Genomic DNA, 18,524 nt, shown 5'->3' on the forward strand with positions numbered 1-18,524 from the left:
ATTCCATCACCCTCCTACATCACTCCACCGAGAGTTGCAAGTTAGGAGGGCATCCGGTTAGGAGGATAGAACCTCGAATTAGGGTAATTCCAGGCTGGGTCATGGATTTTATTAGATACAAGGCAAAAAGCCCTAGCACAGCCTCCACCGGGTTAGTGCCATAAGAGCCCATGTATACGCATGCTTCTACTTACTTTATCTATCCTATCCGACCTTCCTCGGTTAACTCTTGTTCTTTTCCGACCCTTACGCTATTAGGTTTACGAAGGCTAAGGAATCTTTAATTTTCACGCCTTTCGTAGCCTTTGTCTTTCTTTGGCTGATACCTTGCGCGGTCGCTCATCTCCCCTGGACCTAAGGTTGCTTTTCAGCCTTACGTCTCAATGAATGGAGCATGTTATGTATTAAGGCTTACACCATCGCCTAGGAGGTTAACGCGTGGTCAGCGCAACGTCAGGCCTGCAGGGGTATCGAACGTCAAGTGTAAGTAAGGATTTTATTCTGTATTCGGGAATTCTGATAATACGCGAAATGCTGCAGAGCTATATTCCGGCACCACATTAATTTTACGTATTACATTGGGTATTCAGTACAAGGATAGGTAAGGTCTTCCTGCGTGATTGTACCTAAGATGCAAACTTGTAGGGAAAAAAACACTTTGTATTCTATGTGTTAGCAAATACATCGAAAGCTAGTCAACTTGCACGTGCAGTTATTTCTTCTATGTTATGCTAGGCTCTCCGTTTTTAGAACTTCGAAGATGCTCCCCAATATTACGCTGTCTGTAAATAAAGCATTTGTATTACACCTCACACCATATCCCTAGTCCTTCCACCAATCTCAGCATCAAAGTCCCTGGATCATGTCTTATCTCGTCTAGTTGGGTTGAGCGTAAGATCGAATCTCAAATTTGAGACTGTAACGCCCTTGTAAAGTTAAGCCTGGCGTCATATGCATAGGTTAATCTAGCACTCTTAACCATAATCAGGAAGCAGCTAAGTCTTAAGAATTTAACGATAGGCCATGTAAGGCGAGGTACTGGTATCCCCCGACCCAGAGTCTGTAGCTCTTGAATACTGTCATTAAGGCGGTAGAGGTGAGATCCCTCGCTGAAAGAAAGAAAGAAAGAAGAAAACTAGAGAATGCGTCTGTAAGGCTCTGTATATGTCTAATTACCTCTGTGTCCTAGCACAGCTCTCTCCTGAGTTAGCCCATCCCTGTTAGTTACCCTTACGACTAGAAGTATACCATTAATAAAAATCTACCCCTCCACCCTACCTCATAAAACAATTCAGATCTAAGTAGAGTAACGTTATCTTGGTAGCAAGAGCTGTAGTGCCGTCATCGCGAACAAGCTTTGACCTGTAGCTGAAGACTCCGCGTTCTCTCTCAAGTCAAGTGTCTCGCATCATAACATATTGTCAACATTTTTTAGTACTACACCAGGTAGGGGAAAATACAGCTTAGCTCGCAAAGTCATTCTTTTTCTGCTGAGATGAACATGTCTCCACATTTACTGTAGTCAGTACACATCGTACACATATTTCAATCAGGGTGAGGATATTTGAATTGCACTTAAGCTCTTTAGTTTTGAGTTTATGTCAACTCCACGTTCGAATCCTTAGGAGTAGCATTTACTCTGCTCCTCTAGGGCTGAAGTACTCCCTACAAGAGTTGGCCAAGCAGGTTGGATAGACGATAGCTTAGCACACAACATGCCTACACCCAGCTAAAAAACCCGAGTTCGCTAATGCAGGCACAACATCACAGGTTGCTCGGCTCCTACCTAAGGCAAGGGTGCCCCTGGAGGAGCTTTACTCTGCTAGAACCTTACCACATCAGAATGAAGTGTCCTACAAGAGTTGGCCAAGGAGGTTAAACAGACGACAGCTTAGCACACATCATAGCTAGACTCAGGTAAAAAACCTAAGTTCGCCATTGCAGACACAACAACAGCACAGGTTGCTCGGTGCCCCTGGAGGAGCTTTACTCTGATCAACCCCCGCCCCCTCGGAATAAAGTGACCTACAGGAGTTGGCCAAGGGAGGTTATACACAACAGCTTAGCATACATCATACCTAGGCTCAGCTAATGACCCCTAGTTCGCTAACACTTGCTCTTCCAAGTCAGGTATCCCTTTTAGTAGCCTCTTTCGACAGTATTCCATAAGATAACGACATCCTATTTTCTGAAGGTGTCCGAGGACGTAGCGCGTAGCTAGAGGTAGATTGCGCGTGGCGGCCATCTTGCGCGGTAGCCCTAGAGGTAGATTGCGCGTGGCGGCCATCTTGCGCGGTAGCCCTAGAGGTAGATTGCGCGCGGCGGCCATCTTGCGCATTAGCCCCTGGCCCAGAGTCCCCTTTTTATCACTACTGAAGTTCATTTAAATGCATAATTTATTTATTTCACCTAGAAATATTGGGGACTTAATATTGATAATGTACAGCATTATGTTTAACCGTACCTACTGCATTAGCAGTAGACAGCCCTCAGTCTCTTAAAAAAGGGAAGTAAATTGTTAGCTGGGTAAGCAACTCCTATATTGACCCTTCAACAGTTTGGTGGGAATCATCTCGAGTGTCTCCTTGAGAATGGTTGGGAACCAGCTAACAGATTTGGGTGTCAATTACTACAGTCCAGCCAAACACCTGGGATAAACTGAAGAAAGCCTTCCTTGCGATCTCATCAAGATGTAGGAAAAGCAGCAGAAGAACAAGATTGGTTTATGGTTCCCTTGTGGACCAGTGTGGCAGGTTCGTCGAATGTGTGTAGGTAGTCGGACTTTTGAAGAACAGACAAATGTCAACTCGATACTTCTTGTCGTATGGGTAAAAGGTTTCTAGAGACAAACTGGGTGTTTGACCGACAAAAATAAACTTAAATGACTCAGCAATAGAGTTCTGATCTCTGGTAGAGTTAAACAGAACATCGAAAACGACACGCAGGTAGCCTTAATGGAATCTAGGCAAGTGGTAGCTGAGGCTATACGATTCTTCTTCTGTTTATTATTATTATTATTATTATTATTATTATTATTATTATTATTATTATTATTATTATTATTATCATACATTCGCAATATAGACCTATCTGGTTGGTTTTCGGCGACGGTGGGAGCGGAAAAGGTTAGGACTTTGAATGATGTGGTCGTTGTCTTAATTGAGGTGTAATCCCAGCATTTGCTTGGTGTAAAAATTGGGAGGAAACCACAGGAAACCATCTTCACGGCTGCCGTTGTCAGAGTTGAATCCACCATCTCCTGAATGCAAGCTTACAACAATACGGCGAGTATCGCTGAGCCAACTCATTATTATTATTATTATTATTATTATTATTATTATTATTATTATTATTATTATTATTATTATTATTATTATTATTATTATTATTATTATTTCTTTCTTTCTTTCTTTCTTTCTTTCTTTTTCTTTCTTTCTTTCTTCGTTATGCCCATTCAAAGAGCGCGTTTGAATTTGTTCGTTGGTCTGATGGCTTTCGCCTTCTTATCCTCCCAAAATCTCTTCACGAATGCACTGTGTTGCATCCTGCGTTCTGTTGACCACTTCCTATCAGTTTTCTTTTTAGGTTTCTCCATAGATTTGTGCTTAGCTACTATTGTACTAAAGGCTCCACGACCTTCTATGGTGTCGTCCGTGATATTCATTTCTTGGAGGTCTGCCTTAGTTTCTTCTAGCCAGTTTATTTTGACCTCCTTTGAGTTGGCGAGTCTGTCGCTGTCAATTCTATAGATATGGCCATAGAATTTCAGGCGTCTCTTGCGTACGGCATCAGTCAACCTGTCAGTTAATGAGTACAGGTCCGCTGTTCTCTTTTTTTTGCTAGTTGTTTTACGTCGCACCGACACACATAGGTCTTATGGCGACGATGGGTCAGGGAAGGGCTAGGAATGGCAAGGAAGCGGCCGTGGCCTTAATTAAGGTACAGCCCAAGCATTTGCCTGGTGTGGAAATGGGAAAGCATGGAAAACCATTTTCAGGGCTGCCGACAGTGGGGTTCGAACCCACTATCTCCCGGATGCGAACTCACAGCTGCGCGCTCCTAACCACACGGCCAACTCTCCCTGTGTTCTCCTCTTAATCCACATTCCATTTTCTCTCGTGGGACAATTATTATTATTATTATTATTATTATTATTATTATTATTATTATTATTATTATTATTATTATTATTATTATTATTACGGTGTTACCCGTGGAGCAGAAAGAGGTTAACCGAGCTCGATAGCTGCAGTCGCTTAAGTGCGGCCAGTATCCAGTATTCGAGAGATAGTAGGTTCGAACTCCACTGTCAGCAGCTCTGAAAATGGTTTTCCGTGGTTTCCCATTTTCACACTAGGCAAATGCTGGGGTTGTACCTTAATTAAGGCCACGTCCGCTTCCTTCCCACTCCTAGCCCTTCCCTGTCCCATCGTGGCCGTAAGACCTATCTGTGTTGGTGCGACGTAAAGCCAATAGCAAGGAAAGAGGATAAAGAAGGTGCTGAGGTGAATGGGTCTAATTACAATGTCCAGAATAGATTTAAAACTTTAACAAAGGTTATATTTCTTTTAGAACTTCAAACTTAACAATTTTTTCATGACAAAATTACAGGTACAAGTAGCAATCATAAAACAAAGCAATCTATAACAATAGATGAGTGGTTTTAACAGATCGTGGGCTTCAGGCCCTCGCTTTACTTTTCCTGAGCTCCTAGCTCAAATTTATAAAAGAGCACAAATTTATACAAGGGCAGAAATCCCCTAATTCAAAGGGCACTTGCTCCCAAAATTGCAACATCTGGCCTTCAAGAGGCATTCATTAATCTTACTTTGAAAAAGAGCTAACAGGCTCTCAGTTTTCCAAGCCTACTCAAGGCAATATCAACTTACAATTCCTGCCTCTCAAGGCACAACTTACTATAGGAAAATGATTATACAGGGGTATTTAATACCCAACCTACTGGGCCTTCATGTAAAAAGAATAACGGTTAAATAAATGGCCCGAACACGAATGGAGGCGTATGCTTGCACTCCTAGATATGAACTCTTAAAACCTAAAGGGCACTAGGCCGATGAAACAGGGGCTATTCCCAAACTACTGAGGTGACTCTATTAAGGGTAGATTAATGCATTACCGAAAAGAAGAAAAACAGTTACAAAACGTAGTCACCTCAAACCAAGATCAAGGGGAGCTCGAGAGGGTACACCACTCTCTATCCCCGATTTACAGTCGAAGATTTTATGAACCTTTTTACATTAGCCGGCAGAAGTTACATTTTAGAAAAGAAGGTTACATAGTTAACGATTCGGATCTTTCCCTCGGGTAAAACTGTGGAGTTAGCAAGAAAGAAAGATGTTATGTGGCCATTACCATGTAGATGTACTGCTGCCTGATGAAAGAGGCCGCCCGCCTCCTGCTTTGACACATACACTTAGTACGATGACGATCAGTTGGCCAAGAGACGTGAAAAGCCGCAGTTTATAAACCCTCAGGGATGGTTCGAGATCATTCAAGAATAAACAAGCCACACCCTCTCATTTTAATTTGTCAATTTCAAAGTTACACTCAGAATCAAAGAAGAAGGCTGTGATAGGTTGAAAATTAATTACAGAAATTTGGGATTGGCTAGATGCAAAACTGGCGGAAATAAAAAGGAAATATTGCCAACCCCAAAATAAATGAACATCAATCAGGGAAAAAAGCTTATGGATACAAAACTTCTTTAAATCAAAAGTTCTTTCACTTCGCACCAGGGTGCATGATCATAGTCTTGTAGTGTCATCTGTGGGAACATGTCCAAACTTCTTGATGAATGGCAACCAAAATACTGATAAATTCAGTCAGTGTAGGCAATTGCACAATAACAAAATTACTCGATATTTTAGTGGTGACATCTTCTGATTAAATTACTAAGTAGGTGTAGTTTCAGTTTCACTGTTTTACCAATAGAGGAGTTCTTTAGGCGGTGAATTTGAATGCGCGGCGTTGAAGTGTACCTACCGATACAATTATTATTATTATTATTATTATTATTATTATTATTATTATTATTATTATTATTATTATTATTATTATTATTATTATTATTATTATTATTATTATTATTATTATTATATTGCTTTTGCTGCATCGTTATTATTTGTGCATTTTTCCTTCTGAATTGGTGTCGATTGAAATTGTTGCTTCACTTATTTCTATTAGCAGTAATCTCATGCTGTGACTGAACAGATAATGAAGTTAACGGGGAGGCTCAAGTGGCTCAGACGGTAGAGCGCTGGCTCTCGGAGAAGCACAAGTTGTCGGGTTCGTCCCGGCTCAGTCCGGTGGTATTTGAAGTTCTCAAATGCGCCAGCCTCGTGTCGGTTAATTTACCGGCATTCATAGTAAAAGAACTCCCAGTTAATGCTGGTGTGATGCTGTGAATTCTAACCTACAGGCAGGAAGGACTTCCGATACACCCTTACTCCACTTCAAAACATACTGGAAAGTATTTGAAAGAAAAATTATACGGAAAATAGTCGGTCCGCTAAGAACTACAGAACTCTGGAAACCAAGAAGTAATACATAACAGATACAATGAGGAAGAGGCGATTGATATATGTGTAAAGAAGTGGAATCAGAGATAAGGCTTTTCGCAGATGATGTTATTAGTACAAAGTAATAAATAAGTTACAAGATTGTGAGCAACTGCCAAATGACCTCGATAATGTTATGAGATGGACAGATGATAAATGAAATGTCGTATGGCTTTCAGTGCCGGGATATCCCAGGAAGGGTTCGGCTCGCCAGGTGCAGGTCTTTCTATTTGACTCCCATAGGCGACCTGCGCGTCGTGATGAGGATGAAATGATGATGGAGACAACATATACACCCAGCCCCCATGTCATTGGAATTAACCAATTAAGGTTAAAATCCCCGGTTCGGCCGGGAATCGAAGCCGGGACCCTCTGAACTGAAGGCCAGTACGCTGACCGTTCAGCCAACGAGTCGGACAATGGTATGATGATAAACGGGGATAAAAGTCAGGTTGTGAGTTTCACAAATAGGAAAAGCCCTCTCAGTTTTAATTACTGCGTTGATGGGGTGAAAGTTCCCTTTGGGGATCATTGTAAATACCTAGGTATTAATATAAGGAAAGATCTTCATTGGGGTAATCACATAAATATGATTGTAATTAACGGGTACAGATCTCTGCACATGGTTATGTTATGAGAGTATTTAGGGGTTGTAGTAAGGATGTAAAGGAGAGAGCATATTATTTTGTCTCTGGTGAGACCCCAACAAGAATATGGTTCCAGTGTATGGGACCCTCGCCAGGATTACTTGATTCAGGAACTGGAAAAAATCCAAAGAAAAGCAGCTGGATTTTTTCTGGGTGATTTCCGACAAAAGAGCTGCGTTACAAAAATGTTGCAAAGTTTGGGCTGGGAAGACTTGGGAGAAAGGAGACGAGCTGCTCGACTAAGTGGTATGTTCCGAGCTGTCAGTGGAGAGATGGCGTGGGAGGACATCAGTAGACGAATAAGTTTGGATGGTGTCTTTAAAAGTAGGAAAGATCACAATATGAAGATAAAGTTGGAATTCAAGAGCACAAATTGGGGCAAATATTCATTTATAGGAAGGGGAGTTAGGGATTGAAATAACTTATCAAGGGAGATGTTCAATAAATTTCCAATTTCTTTGCAGTCATTTAAGAAAAGGCTAGGAAAACAACAGATAGGTAATCTGCCACCTGGGCGACTGCCCTAAATGCAGATCAGTATTGATTGATTGATGATTGATTGCTTTTGAACGTTTGTACAGAATGGATGACAACATGTTAACCAAACAGATTTTCAAATATCTTTGGAACAAGAAGTCAACAACAACCTGGATTCATGAAGTCAAGAAAGATTTGGAAAGAAACAATATAAGAGATGAAGAAGCAACAAAGAGGGAGAGAGATATTTTAGAATGAAGGTCGGGAGGAAAAGTAATGAAAGGGTATATTCTGCCCGAAGGCAAGTCCGAACCTCCGCAGAGGTGTGCCTGAGCCGGAGTTTACGTGCGGTGGGGTGGCCAGTTCCTTTCCACTCCTCCATTCCCTTGCCCCGTGTGGCAACCCATCCAAATCTTGACCACGCCTAATGTTGCTTAACTTCGGAGATCTCACGGGATCCGGTGTTTCAAGACGGCTACAGCCGTTGGCGGAGGGAAAGAAAAGAGGCTCAGTATGGTCCGAGGAGAGGAAAAGGAGGCATATAGAGCTGATGGAGGAGTATTGGAGGAAGAAGAAGGAACAACAATGGATGAAGCATTGAAATTGTCACGTGGTCCCTAGAAGACCCTAACGGAGAAATAATAATAATATGGCCTCAGCTACCGTGTGCAGGCCTTTGAATATGACGACATTCAGGCTGCCTGCGCGTCAATATGGGCGTTCCGTTTTACTCTACAAGATGGCAAAGTACACCGGAACTCTGTTGGGCGATCTGTGACTGAGTTTATCAGGTGCTTTATAAACGACCTGAACGCAAGAAGCACTTAACAATACAGGCTATGTAACCGACGCGAGCCTGGTGTATTTAACCACCTTCAAATACCATCGGACTGAGCAAGGATCGAATCCGCCAACTTGGGCTCTATTAGATGAACCACTTAGCCCACCCGTGTCCTGTAGTTAGTTTGGCTGCCAACTCTTCTGAATATGAGAGACCTGTGTTAGTACGTTATGGAATAGACAACATCCCAGAACCCTACCATTTTCAGTTAGGTCAGTTACAGAATATTTGAAGTGTCTAATGTACAGTAAGTATTGTCTATGTGACAATAATCAACCGCCTGTAACCATTGCTTACAAGCATGCCATGTTTCTCTTTATGTTGTAGGGGTTACGAGCGTTGCGTGGTGAAGTCTATGAGGAGCAACTTAACCTTCCGGTATGTGGTGCTCACCGGGAAGGCTCTTCTCTTGGTTCCATATCCTCTTAGATCTGCAGAGGTCGCTGTGTGCCTGGGCGACATATTAAGTATACGAGTTGTAAGTACTACAGTATAATAGGTTAACACTAACTAATAACACCCTGTCTCCTAACGTTCAATTTAATTTCAGCACAACAACTTATCACTTCAAGCTGAACTCATGGTATGATAAAAATGAAATGGCGTATGGCTTTTAGTGCCGGGATGTATCTGAGGACTTCAATCAATCAATCAATACTGATCTGCATTTAGGGCAGTCGCCCAGGTGGCAGATTCCCTATTTGTCGTTTTCCTAGCCTTTTCATAAATGATTTCGAAGAAATTGGAAATTTATTGAACATCTCCCTTGGTAAGTTATTCCAATCCCTAACTCCTCTTCCTATAAATGAATATTCACTCACGTTTGTCCTCTTGAATTCCAACTTTATCTTCATATTGTGATCTTTCCTACTTTTATAAACGCCACTCAGACTTATTCGTCTACTAATGTCATTCCACGCCATATCTCCGCTGACAGCTCGGAACATACCACTTAGTCGAGCAGCTCTTCTTCTTTCCCTCAATTCCTCCCAACCCAAACTTTGCAACATTTTTGTAACGCTACTCTTTTGTCGGAAATCACCCAGGACAAATCGAGCTACTTTTCTTTGGATTTTTTTCCAGTTCTTGAATCAGGTAATCCTGGTGAGGGTCCCATACACTGGAAACATACTCTAGTTGAGGTCTCACCAGAGACAAGTATGCTCTCTCCTTTACATCCTTACTACAACCCCTAAACACCCTCATAATCATGTGCAGAGATCTGTACCCTTTATTTACAATCCCAATTATGTGATTACCCCAATGAAGATCCTTCCTTATATTAACACCTAGATACTTACAATGATCCCCAAAAGGAACTTTCACCCCATCAACGCAGTAATTAAAACAGAGAGGACTTTTCCTATTTGTGAAACTCACAACCTGACTTTTAACCCCGTTTATCAACATACCATTGCCTGCTGTCCATCTCACAACATTTTCGAGGTCACGTTGCAGTTGCTCACAATCTTGTAACTTATTTATTACTCTATAGAGAATAACATCATCCGCAAAAAGCCTTACCTCCGATTCCACTCCTTTACTCATACCATTGATATATATAAGAAAACATAAACGTCCGATAATACAGTACTGCCTTGAGGAATTCCCCTTTTAATTATTACAGGGTCAGATAAAGCTTCACCTACTCTAATTCTGTGAGATCTGTTTTCTAGAAATATAGCAAACCATTCAGTCACTCTTTTGCCTAGTCCAATTGCACTCATTTTTGGCAGTAGTCTCCCAGGATCCACTCTAACAATTGCTTTAGACAGGTCAATCGCGATACAGTCCATTTGACCTCCAGAATCCAAGATATCTGCTATATTTTGCTGGAATCCTACAAGTTGAGCTTCAGTGGAATAACCTTTCCGAAAACCGAACTGCCTTCTATCGAACCAGTTATTAATTTCACAAACATGTCTAATATAATCAGAAAGAATGCCTTCCCAAAGCTTACATACAATGCACGTCAAACTTACTGGCCTGTAATTTTCAGCTTTATGTCTATCACCGTTTTCTTTCTTTATACACAGGGCTTAATATAGCAACTCTCCATTCATCTGGTATAGCTCCTCTGACCAAACAATAATCAAATAAGTACTTCAGATATGGTACTATATCCCAACCCATTGTCTTTAGTATATCCCCAGAAATCTGGTCGCCGGGCTGAGTGGCTCAGACGGTTAAGTCGCTGGCCTTCTAACCTCAACTTGGCAGGTTCGATCCTGGCTCAGTCCGGTGGTATTTGAAGGTGCTCAAATACGACAGCCCCGTGTCGGTAGATTTACTGGCACGTAAAAGAACTCCTGCGGGACTAAATTCCGGCACCTCGGCGTCTCCGAAGACCTTAAAAAGTAGTTAGTGGGACGTAAAGCAAATAACATTATTATTATTATTATTATTATTATTATTATTATTATTATTATTATTATTATTATTATTATTATTATTATTATTATTATTATTATTATAAATCTGATCAATTCCAGCCGCTTTTCTAGTTTTCAGCTTTTGTATCTTATTGTAAATATTATTGTTATCATATGTAAATTTTATTACTTCTTTGGCCTTAGTCTCCTCCTCTAGCTCGACATTATCCTTGTAACCAACAATCTTTACATACTGCTGACTGAATACTTCTGCCTTTTGAAGATACTCACATACACACTCTCCTTGTTCATTAATTATTCCTGGAATGTCCTTCTTGGAACCTGTTTCTGCCTTAAAATACCTATACATACCCTTCCATTTTTCACTAAAATTTGTATGACTGCCAATTATGCTTGCCATCATGTTATCCTTAGCTGCCTTCTTTGCTAGATTCAATTTTTTATTAAGTTCCTTCAATTTCTCCTTGCTTCCACAGCCATTTCTAACTCTATTTCTTTCCAGTCTGAACCTCCTTCTTAGTCTCTTTATTTCTCTATTATAATAAGGTGGGTCTTTACCATTCCTTACCACCCTTAAAGGTACAAACCTGTTTTCGCATTCCTTAACAATTTCTTTAAACCCATCCCAGAGTCTGTTTACATTTTTATTTACCGTTTTCCACCGATCATAGTTACTTTTTAGAAACTGCCTCATACCTGCTTTATCAGCCATATTGTACTGCCTAATAGTCCTACTTTTAAGACCTTCCTTTCTATCACATTTATTTTTAACTACGACAAAAACAGCTTCATGATCACTAATACCATCTATTACTTCGGCTTCCCTATAGAGCTCATCTGGTTTTATCAGCACCACATCCAGGATATTTTTCCCTCTGGTTGGTTCCATCACTTTCTGAATCAGCTGTCCTTTCCATATCAACTTATTTGCCATTTGTTGGTCATGCTTCCTGTCGTTCGCATTTCCTTCCCAATTGACATCTGGCAAATTCAGATCTCCTGCTACAGTCACATTTCTTTCCATGTTGTTTCCCACATAGCCGACTATCCTATCATATAATTCCGAATCCGCGTCAGTGCTACCCTTTCCCGGTCTGTACACTCCAAATATATCAAGTTGCCTATTATCTTTAGAAATGAGCCTTACACCTAGAATTTCATGTGTCACATCTTTAACTTTTTCGTAGCTTACAAATTCTTCTTTCACCAGAATTAATATTCCCCCTCCCACCATTCCTATCCTATTTCTACGATACACACTCCAGTGGCGTGAGAAAATTTCTGCATCGATTATATCATTTCTCAGCCATGATTCAACTCCTATTACAATATCTGGTAAATATATATCTATTAAATTACTTAGTTCTATTCCTTTCTTTACAATACTTCTACAGTTCAACACTAACAATTTTATGTCATCCCTATTTGATTTTCAGTTCCCTGTTCCCTTATCACCGCTCCCTAGGCCACCCCGTTTCCCTGAATGTACCTCCCTATTACCCTTCCAACAAATTTCCTAACTGCGGTTTAAGTGAAGGCCATCTGAGCGCAGATCCCTATCTCCTACCCCCCCCCCCCATTAGGATCTAGAAATTTCACTCCGTTTCCCACATACCCATTCCATAGTCTCATTTAAATCCCCAATCACCCTCCAGTCAGTATCCCTCCTACACAGTATTCCACTAATAACAATCTCCGCTTTCTTAAACTTCATCCGTGCTGCATTTACCAGATCCCACACATCTCCAACTATGTTGGTACTTATATCAGCTTGCCTTACGTTGTTGGTACCAACGTGAAACACTACCACCTTCTCCTTCCCCTCCTCCCTCTCTTCTACTTTCCTCAACATCTGCCACAACCTAATTCCTGGATAACATTCTACCCTGGTTCCCTTTCCTCCTCATACTTTCCCCACGTGTCTAACGATGGAATCCCCCATGACCAGAGCCTCAACCCTACCCACCTCATTTGATTCCCTCCCCTCCTGGTCAGCCCTATCTTTCCCTGATAGCTGCAGAAGCTACTTCCTCCTCCCTTTTCTCCTTCCCATGACCCTGTTCCGCCCGTATTTTCCTATCCTCTGCTCTACATATCCCTTTCCTACCTTTTCCCTTCCACCTACTTCCACACATCTCAGCAACAGTTCCCTGTCCCTCATCTTCCCTCTGTTGTTCTACCTGGAGTGACTCGTACCGATTTCGCATAGACACCTGTCCTGAATTCTGATCCTGAATAGAGCCCTTAGCCTGCAATCTCCTTCCCCTTAGAACTTTAGACCACCTGTCTTCTACAACTCCTCCCTTTCCTTCCCCTCCCACTTGAACACCTACTGTAACCTGTACATTGTTTGAGGGAGTCGTATCTTCCTTCCTGTCTTCTGTGAGAACCCTAATTATCTCCCTCAAACTCTCCAACTCCTCCCTCATACCCCTCAATGCCTCGCCACACCCACAGTTCGTACACTCGCGCTCCTTAGCCATTCTTTACGGAAGAAATGAAAATAAAAATAAAATAACTTATTTGCAAAAAATAAATGAACGGAGGGATATATTGTCTGGGATAGTACTCAAATATCACACTACAATAAGGTAATTAATATACGGCTACACTACAATACTACTTAGTCGTACTCTATTTTTTATCCTACAACCGCTAATAGGATAATAACTGCTGTAATTACTGAATATCGAAAGTAATACACAAGAACTACACAATTCCAAACTGCAATTAAGCCTATCCTAATTACAACAACAGAATTTTTGTAAGAGTTTCTACGGATACCTCTACTACACCAGCACTACACAAATATTTTACAATAATAAAATAAGCACACTAATTTCTAATAGGATATTACTCGTATACTACTGTACAGTACACTACAGTAATTTTTAAACTACTTTCAGACGTATCCTAATTACGATACCGGTACCTTATGTCACTACTAAGCACAAACAGAAATGAAATTTGGAGGAACTACTGTACTCAAAGATTACCAATAAAGCTAAATGCTTAGACAAATTATTATTAATACTACGCTCTAATAGATACACACGTAAGAAAACACACGAATATAGCTCGGCTCACCAGGTGGAAGTCTTTTGATTTGACTTCCGTGGGCGACCTGCGCGTCGTGATGAGGATGAAGTGATGATGAACAAGACACATACACCCAGTCCTCGTGCCAGGGGAATTAACCAATTATGGTTACAATTCCCGACCCTGCCGGGATTCGAACCCGGGACGCCTGTGATCAAAGGCCAGCGCGCTAACTATTTAGCCATGGAGCATGACAACCAGTGGCGATCTGGAACTATAGATATAACCTTGAAGACACTATTAAGAATTTACATTGTGCCTTATGATTTTAATATAAAATCACTGAAACCAACACCCTTCGTCGATTTGATGTTATTGTTTTAATTACGGTTATTTTACTGCAAATAATACTAAGAGTTCTGCTAGTGGTGGTCAGTGGCGGGCCAGATTTAAGATTTAACAGCAAGTACCAATCACCGTTCATGTCGCCATGAGTCCCGTGTACTGCTGGTGCGGTGATGCCACTTGTTTGAAGAGAAACACGTGGCCTCAGTTGCTCTCCAACCTGCATGAAATGCCTGTGTTCACGGCGTTTGTTTTTGTTATTGTAACATGGTCAGTGGATCACCAGGAAAGACAAAAAAAAAAACCCGTGAGTTGTTATAAGAGCCAAAGCCGTGAATTTATATACCGGCTACGTGAATGTTTTGAGAAAGAGTGTGATAACGGTGGGCCTCTTCTTCCTGTGACACAAGTGGTGGATCGAGCTTGTGACGCTTTAAAAGTAGGTAGGACGACTGTGAAAAGTGTAACAAAAGAAAGGAATCCAGTGGATCGTAGGCCTAATACACCTTCTGAAGTGCTGCGTACTCCTGAAAACCGAATATCAACACAATGTCCAAAGACATCTTTCTTTATTATTTGGGGGGGGGGGTATTCCACTCCCCCCGCGTGGCAATCGACACTTTTCTACATTGCCTCCGACATGCTATTAGTTCTAAGAAGAAAAAGATAGCAGGGAAGAGTGGGAGTGTGATACTACAGGAGTATCTGCCTGTCCCCATGCTCAGCATGTTACCAGGCCAGAAGTGGTGGTGGGTATCAATAGCGGTGTAATCGGGTAGTAAGGGTCAGGACAAAACCGCATAGGCGGAAATAGAAAGATGCCTACATTTAAAACCTGACATTTTGTAGATAGCACATGCAAGAATATAGTTCTGCAGAGGTCCAGGTAATTGCGTTAATTTAGACATTGTTCCAAGACATCACTAGATGCATTTCACGTATAGTTAATACATGAAGAGGGAATTTCCTGCGCGTCGTAAACTACTTTCCTCTTTGGAAGAATCTCGCTTATTTAGGGGAGGAAAGACCAGTTCAAGTGTTGTGAGTCGCACCTGGGAAGATCTACATAAGGCAAAGGAAGCTGATGGAATTGTTGAATGTCGAAGGAAAGAATTTATTATTTCCATGGGTAAGGATGACAGCAGTGACTCCGGCTACTTTTTTAACAAGGACGAAGACACCTATGTTTTCGAACAGTGTGGCATATTCCCTATGGATTAGTTAATGTGAGTACATAATTTGTTTCATTTTACTGCAATATATTATTTAGGCACTACTATTCTATGAGCATTTTGAAGTTTTATTGTAACAGCGACGTTTTTGTTACCACGGTGATACTATTCACGGGGTTTTATTATTTATTCTGACTTATTGTAATTACGGTGATAATATTTAAAGAGTTCGGATTTTGATGGTATTATTTTATGTTACTGAACGTTTATTATTATTGAGTTACGGTTATTCTATTCTGTGGGTGTGCTTAATTTTGACTGGAATGTTTTGTTATTACAATTACGCTGTTCTTGGAGTGCGGTTAATTTTAATTGGAACGTTTTATTATTATGATTACACTACTCTTGTATTTCAAAATATTAGAGGTAATTTTCGCGTAGTTCCATCGCATTAACACAGAATCTGATCTACGTATGCGTGAAATATTTTAGGAGTTTGCCTTTGCTTATATCGTACGGTACAAAATCGGCGACACTGTCCGAGAAACGTCAGGGCCGAACAGCCGGCGGCTGGACTATAGAGCAAGTCTGGAGCTGGTCATTCCGCAGCCTGTGTTATGGAGAATGTTATGATGACGACTGCGGTGTTTCGGGGGCAAGTTGCAACTGGCTCATGCACTGAATGATTGTGACTGGCAGAGACAGTTTAAATTATCTATGTAAGCCACATTAAACATTTGAAAACTAATCTTGAGGTTAAGTCACTATAAGTTTTGAAAATAAATTACGTAAATTCATTATGTATGCGGTGTTATTTAATCACGTAGGCCGAGTGGACCACGAACCAGCCCTCAGATCCGATTCTTCCAGGTAATTAATTGAGAATAACCCTGTATAATGTGTTCTCCTATAGGGAGCAGGCCAGCCCCGCGATGTAGGGGTAGCGTGTCTGCCTCTTACGCGGAGGCCCCAGTTTTGATTCCCGGCCAGGTCAGGGATTTTTACCTGAACCTGAGGGCTGTTTCGAGGTCCACTCAGCCTACGTGATTACAATTGAGGAACTATATGAAGTGAGATAGCGGCCCCTGTCTAAAAAGCCAAGAATGACGGCAGAGAGGATTCGACTTGCTGACCACGCGACATCTCGTAATCTGCAGGCTTTAGGGCTGAGCAGTGGTCGCTTGATCAGCCATGACTAGAGTTGCGACGATGTTTAAAACCAGTTAGGTAGATATGGTAAAATACGTCAACATTGGTTTTAAACCGTCTAATATCAGGTACAATTGGTGTAATTGGTTAGATTGGCAATTACGATACTCGTAAAGAAGAATAGTATATAAAAACTGCTACAAAAGATGTTTTATTTCTTAAATAAATTCCCTAGTCCAAAATATAGAAATGTATTATTCTACATGTAACTCCAAATTGCGTGTAAACCATACTTGAAATATTAGGAACAGTAATGTCATTATAAGAAAACATTGTCAAACGTTTACCTCATATAAGCTACTTATTTCTTTAATTTTCATTGAAAAAGTACAAAAACAAAGAAATTGCCAATGAATCTCCGGAACATACAAAAAAATCTGGTAGTCTCTAATCATAATGTTCGTCAGATTCGTCTTCACACGATGACTGTAATGTTTCGATGACCTGTGTGACACCCATGTAGCTGAGGTTCCAATGTATGTAAACCAGTTTTTCTGTTGTACCTGAAGACTGCCATATCCCAATACTTCATGCATTGTTGCAATGAAGTCTAGAGTCGGTGTTTCCTGCTCCTGGCTGAGGGCTTCTCTCTTAAAACGGGGATTCAAGACATTTGCCGCAGCAAGCATTGCTTTACACGCAAACTTCTGCCTCAGGTTCACAGCATCATAAATGGAAGATTTGTCTACTGGAGAAAGTGTATTGCATTCTACGAGTACAACACCTACTTCCCTAGAAATATTATCACAGAATTCATGTATTTGAATTGATTTGTTTACTTATCATCAACAGAGTTAATAATTCTCCAATTACAGATGATATAATACATTGAAATAATAACAATATTAACAGCACTTACTACTACTAATAATTGCAACTAAGCAATATATAACATATAACACATAAGGAAGAAATGAAATCAGAAAATTGTTTATACATTTGAAATGACCGAAGGAAGGAAGGAAGTAAGTATAACTTTCAGTTACCAAATGCACAGAACAAGATACAAGGAACACAGTGTCTATGAAGCGTCCGTAAGATGTCTGCGAATTTCACTAGCTGGCGAGTGAAATATATCCACCATCCCACTAATTTCGTTCAGGGATCTTAGGGGCTGCATAAACCAAGAGTTCCTGTGTGATTCTCTTCTGGCCATGCCTCATCAAATTGCTACCATGCTTCATCTGCTAACTCAGAAGCTTTAAGGTTCTGTCGCACTGCACAGTTGGGCATACAATTATTGTTTCTAACAGGGTCACTTTTCTTAGTGGAGTGAGAATTTGTCCGTGAGCTGACCAAATACGCTCACTTGCTGCTGGTCCATTATTATTTTCTGTATGTTGCATTTTAACCTACTTATGTAGCGTTCTGTTAGTTTTATTTTCTTATAGTCGGGCTAAGAAACTCACCCCCCTCACCCCCGCAATAATTGAAAATGGGCCCCTCGTATCCTTGATAAGGAAAGTTACAAGTTTATTTCGTAGTACAAGGTTGTATATTATTACAATGATCAGCAACGACAATAATAATAATAATAATAATAATAATAATAATAATAATAATAATAATAATATTGTTTCTAACACGGTCACTTTTCTTAGTGGAGTGAGAATTCGTCCGTGAGCTGACCAAATACGCTCACTTGCTGCTGGTCCATTATTACTTTCTGTATGTTGCATTTTAACGTACTTATGTAGCGTTCTGTTAGTTTTATTTTCTTATATTATTATTATTATTATTATTATTATTATTATTATTATTATTATTATTATTATTATTATTATTATTATTGTACTGGTTGGTACACCTGTACGCCGCACATTTGA

General features: G+C 40.6%; 1 protein-coding gene across 1 annotated transcript in view; it reads left to right on the forward strand.

The window, feature by feature from the left end:
- The window catches only part of LOC136864093 (uncharacterized protein C12orf56), a 405,652-nt gene that overhangs the window by 107,785 nt on the left and 279,343 nt on the right, over positions 1-18,524 (forward strand). The window contains exon 2 of the mRNA XM_068225784.1: positions 8,868-9,018. Coding sequence (XP_068081885.1) covers positions 8,868-9,018 — 151 coding nt within the window. The remainder of the gene's footprint in view (positions 1-8,867; positions 9,019-18,524) is intronic.

This window comes from Anabrus simplex, chromosome 2 (assembly GCF_040414725.1).
Source record: "Anabrus simplex isolate iqAnaSimp1 chromosome 2, ASM4041472v1, whole genome shotgun sequence".
Taxonomy (NCBI): Eukaryota; Metazoa; Arthropoda; class Insecta; order Orthoptera; family Tettigoniidae; genus Anabrus; species Anabrus simplex.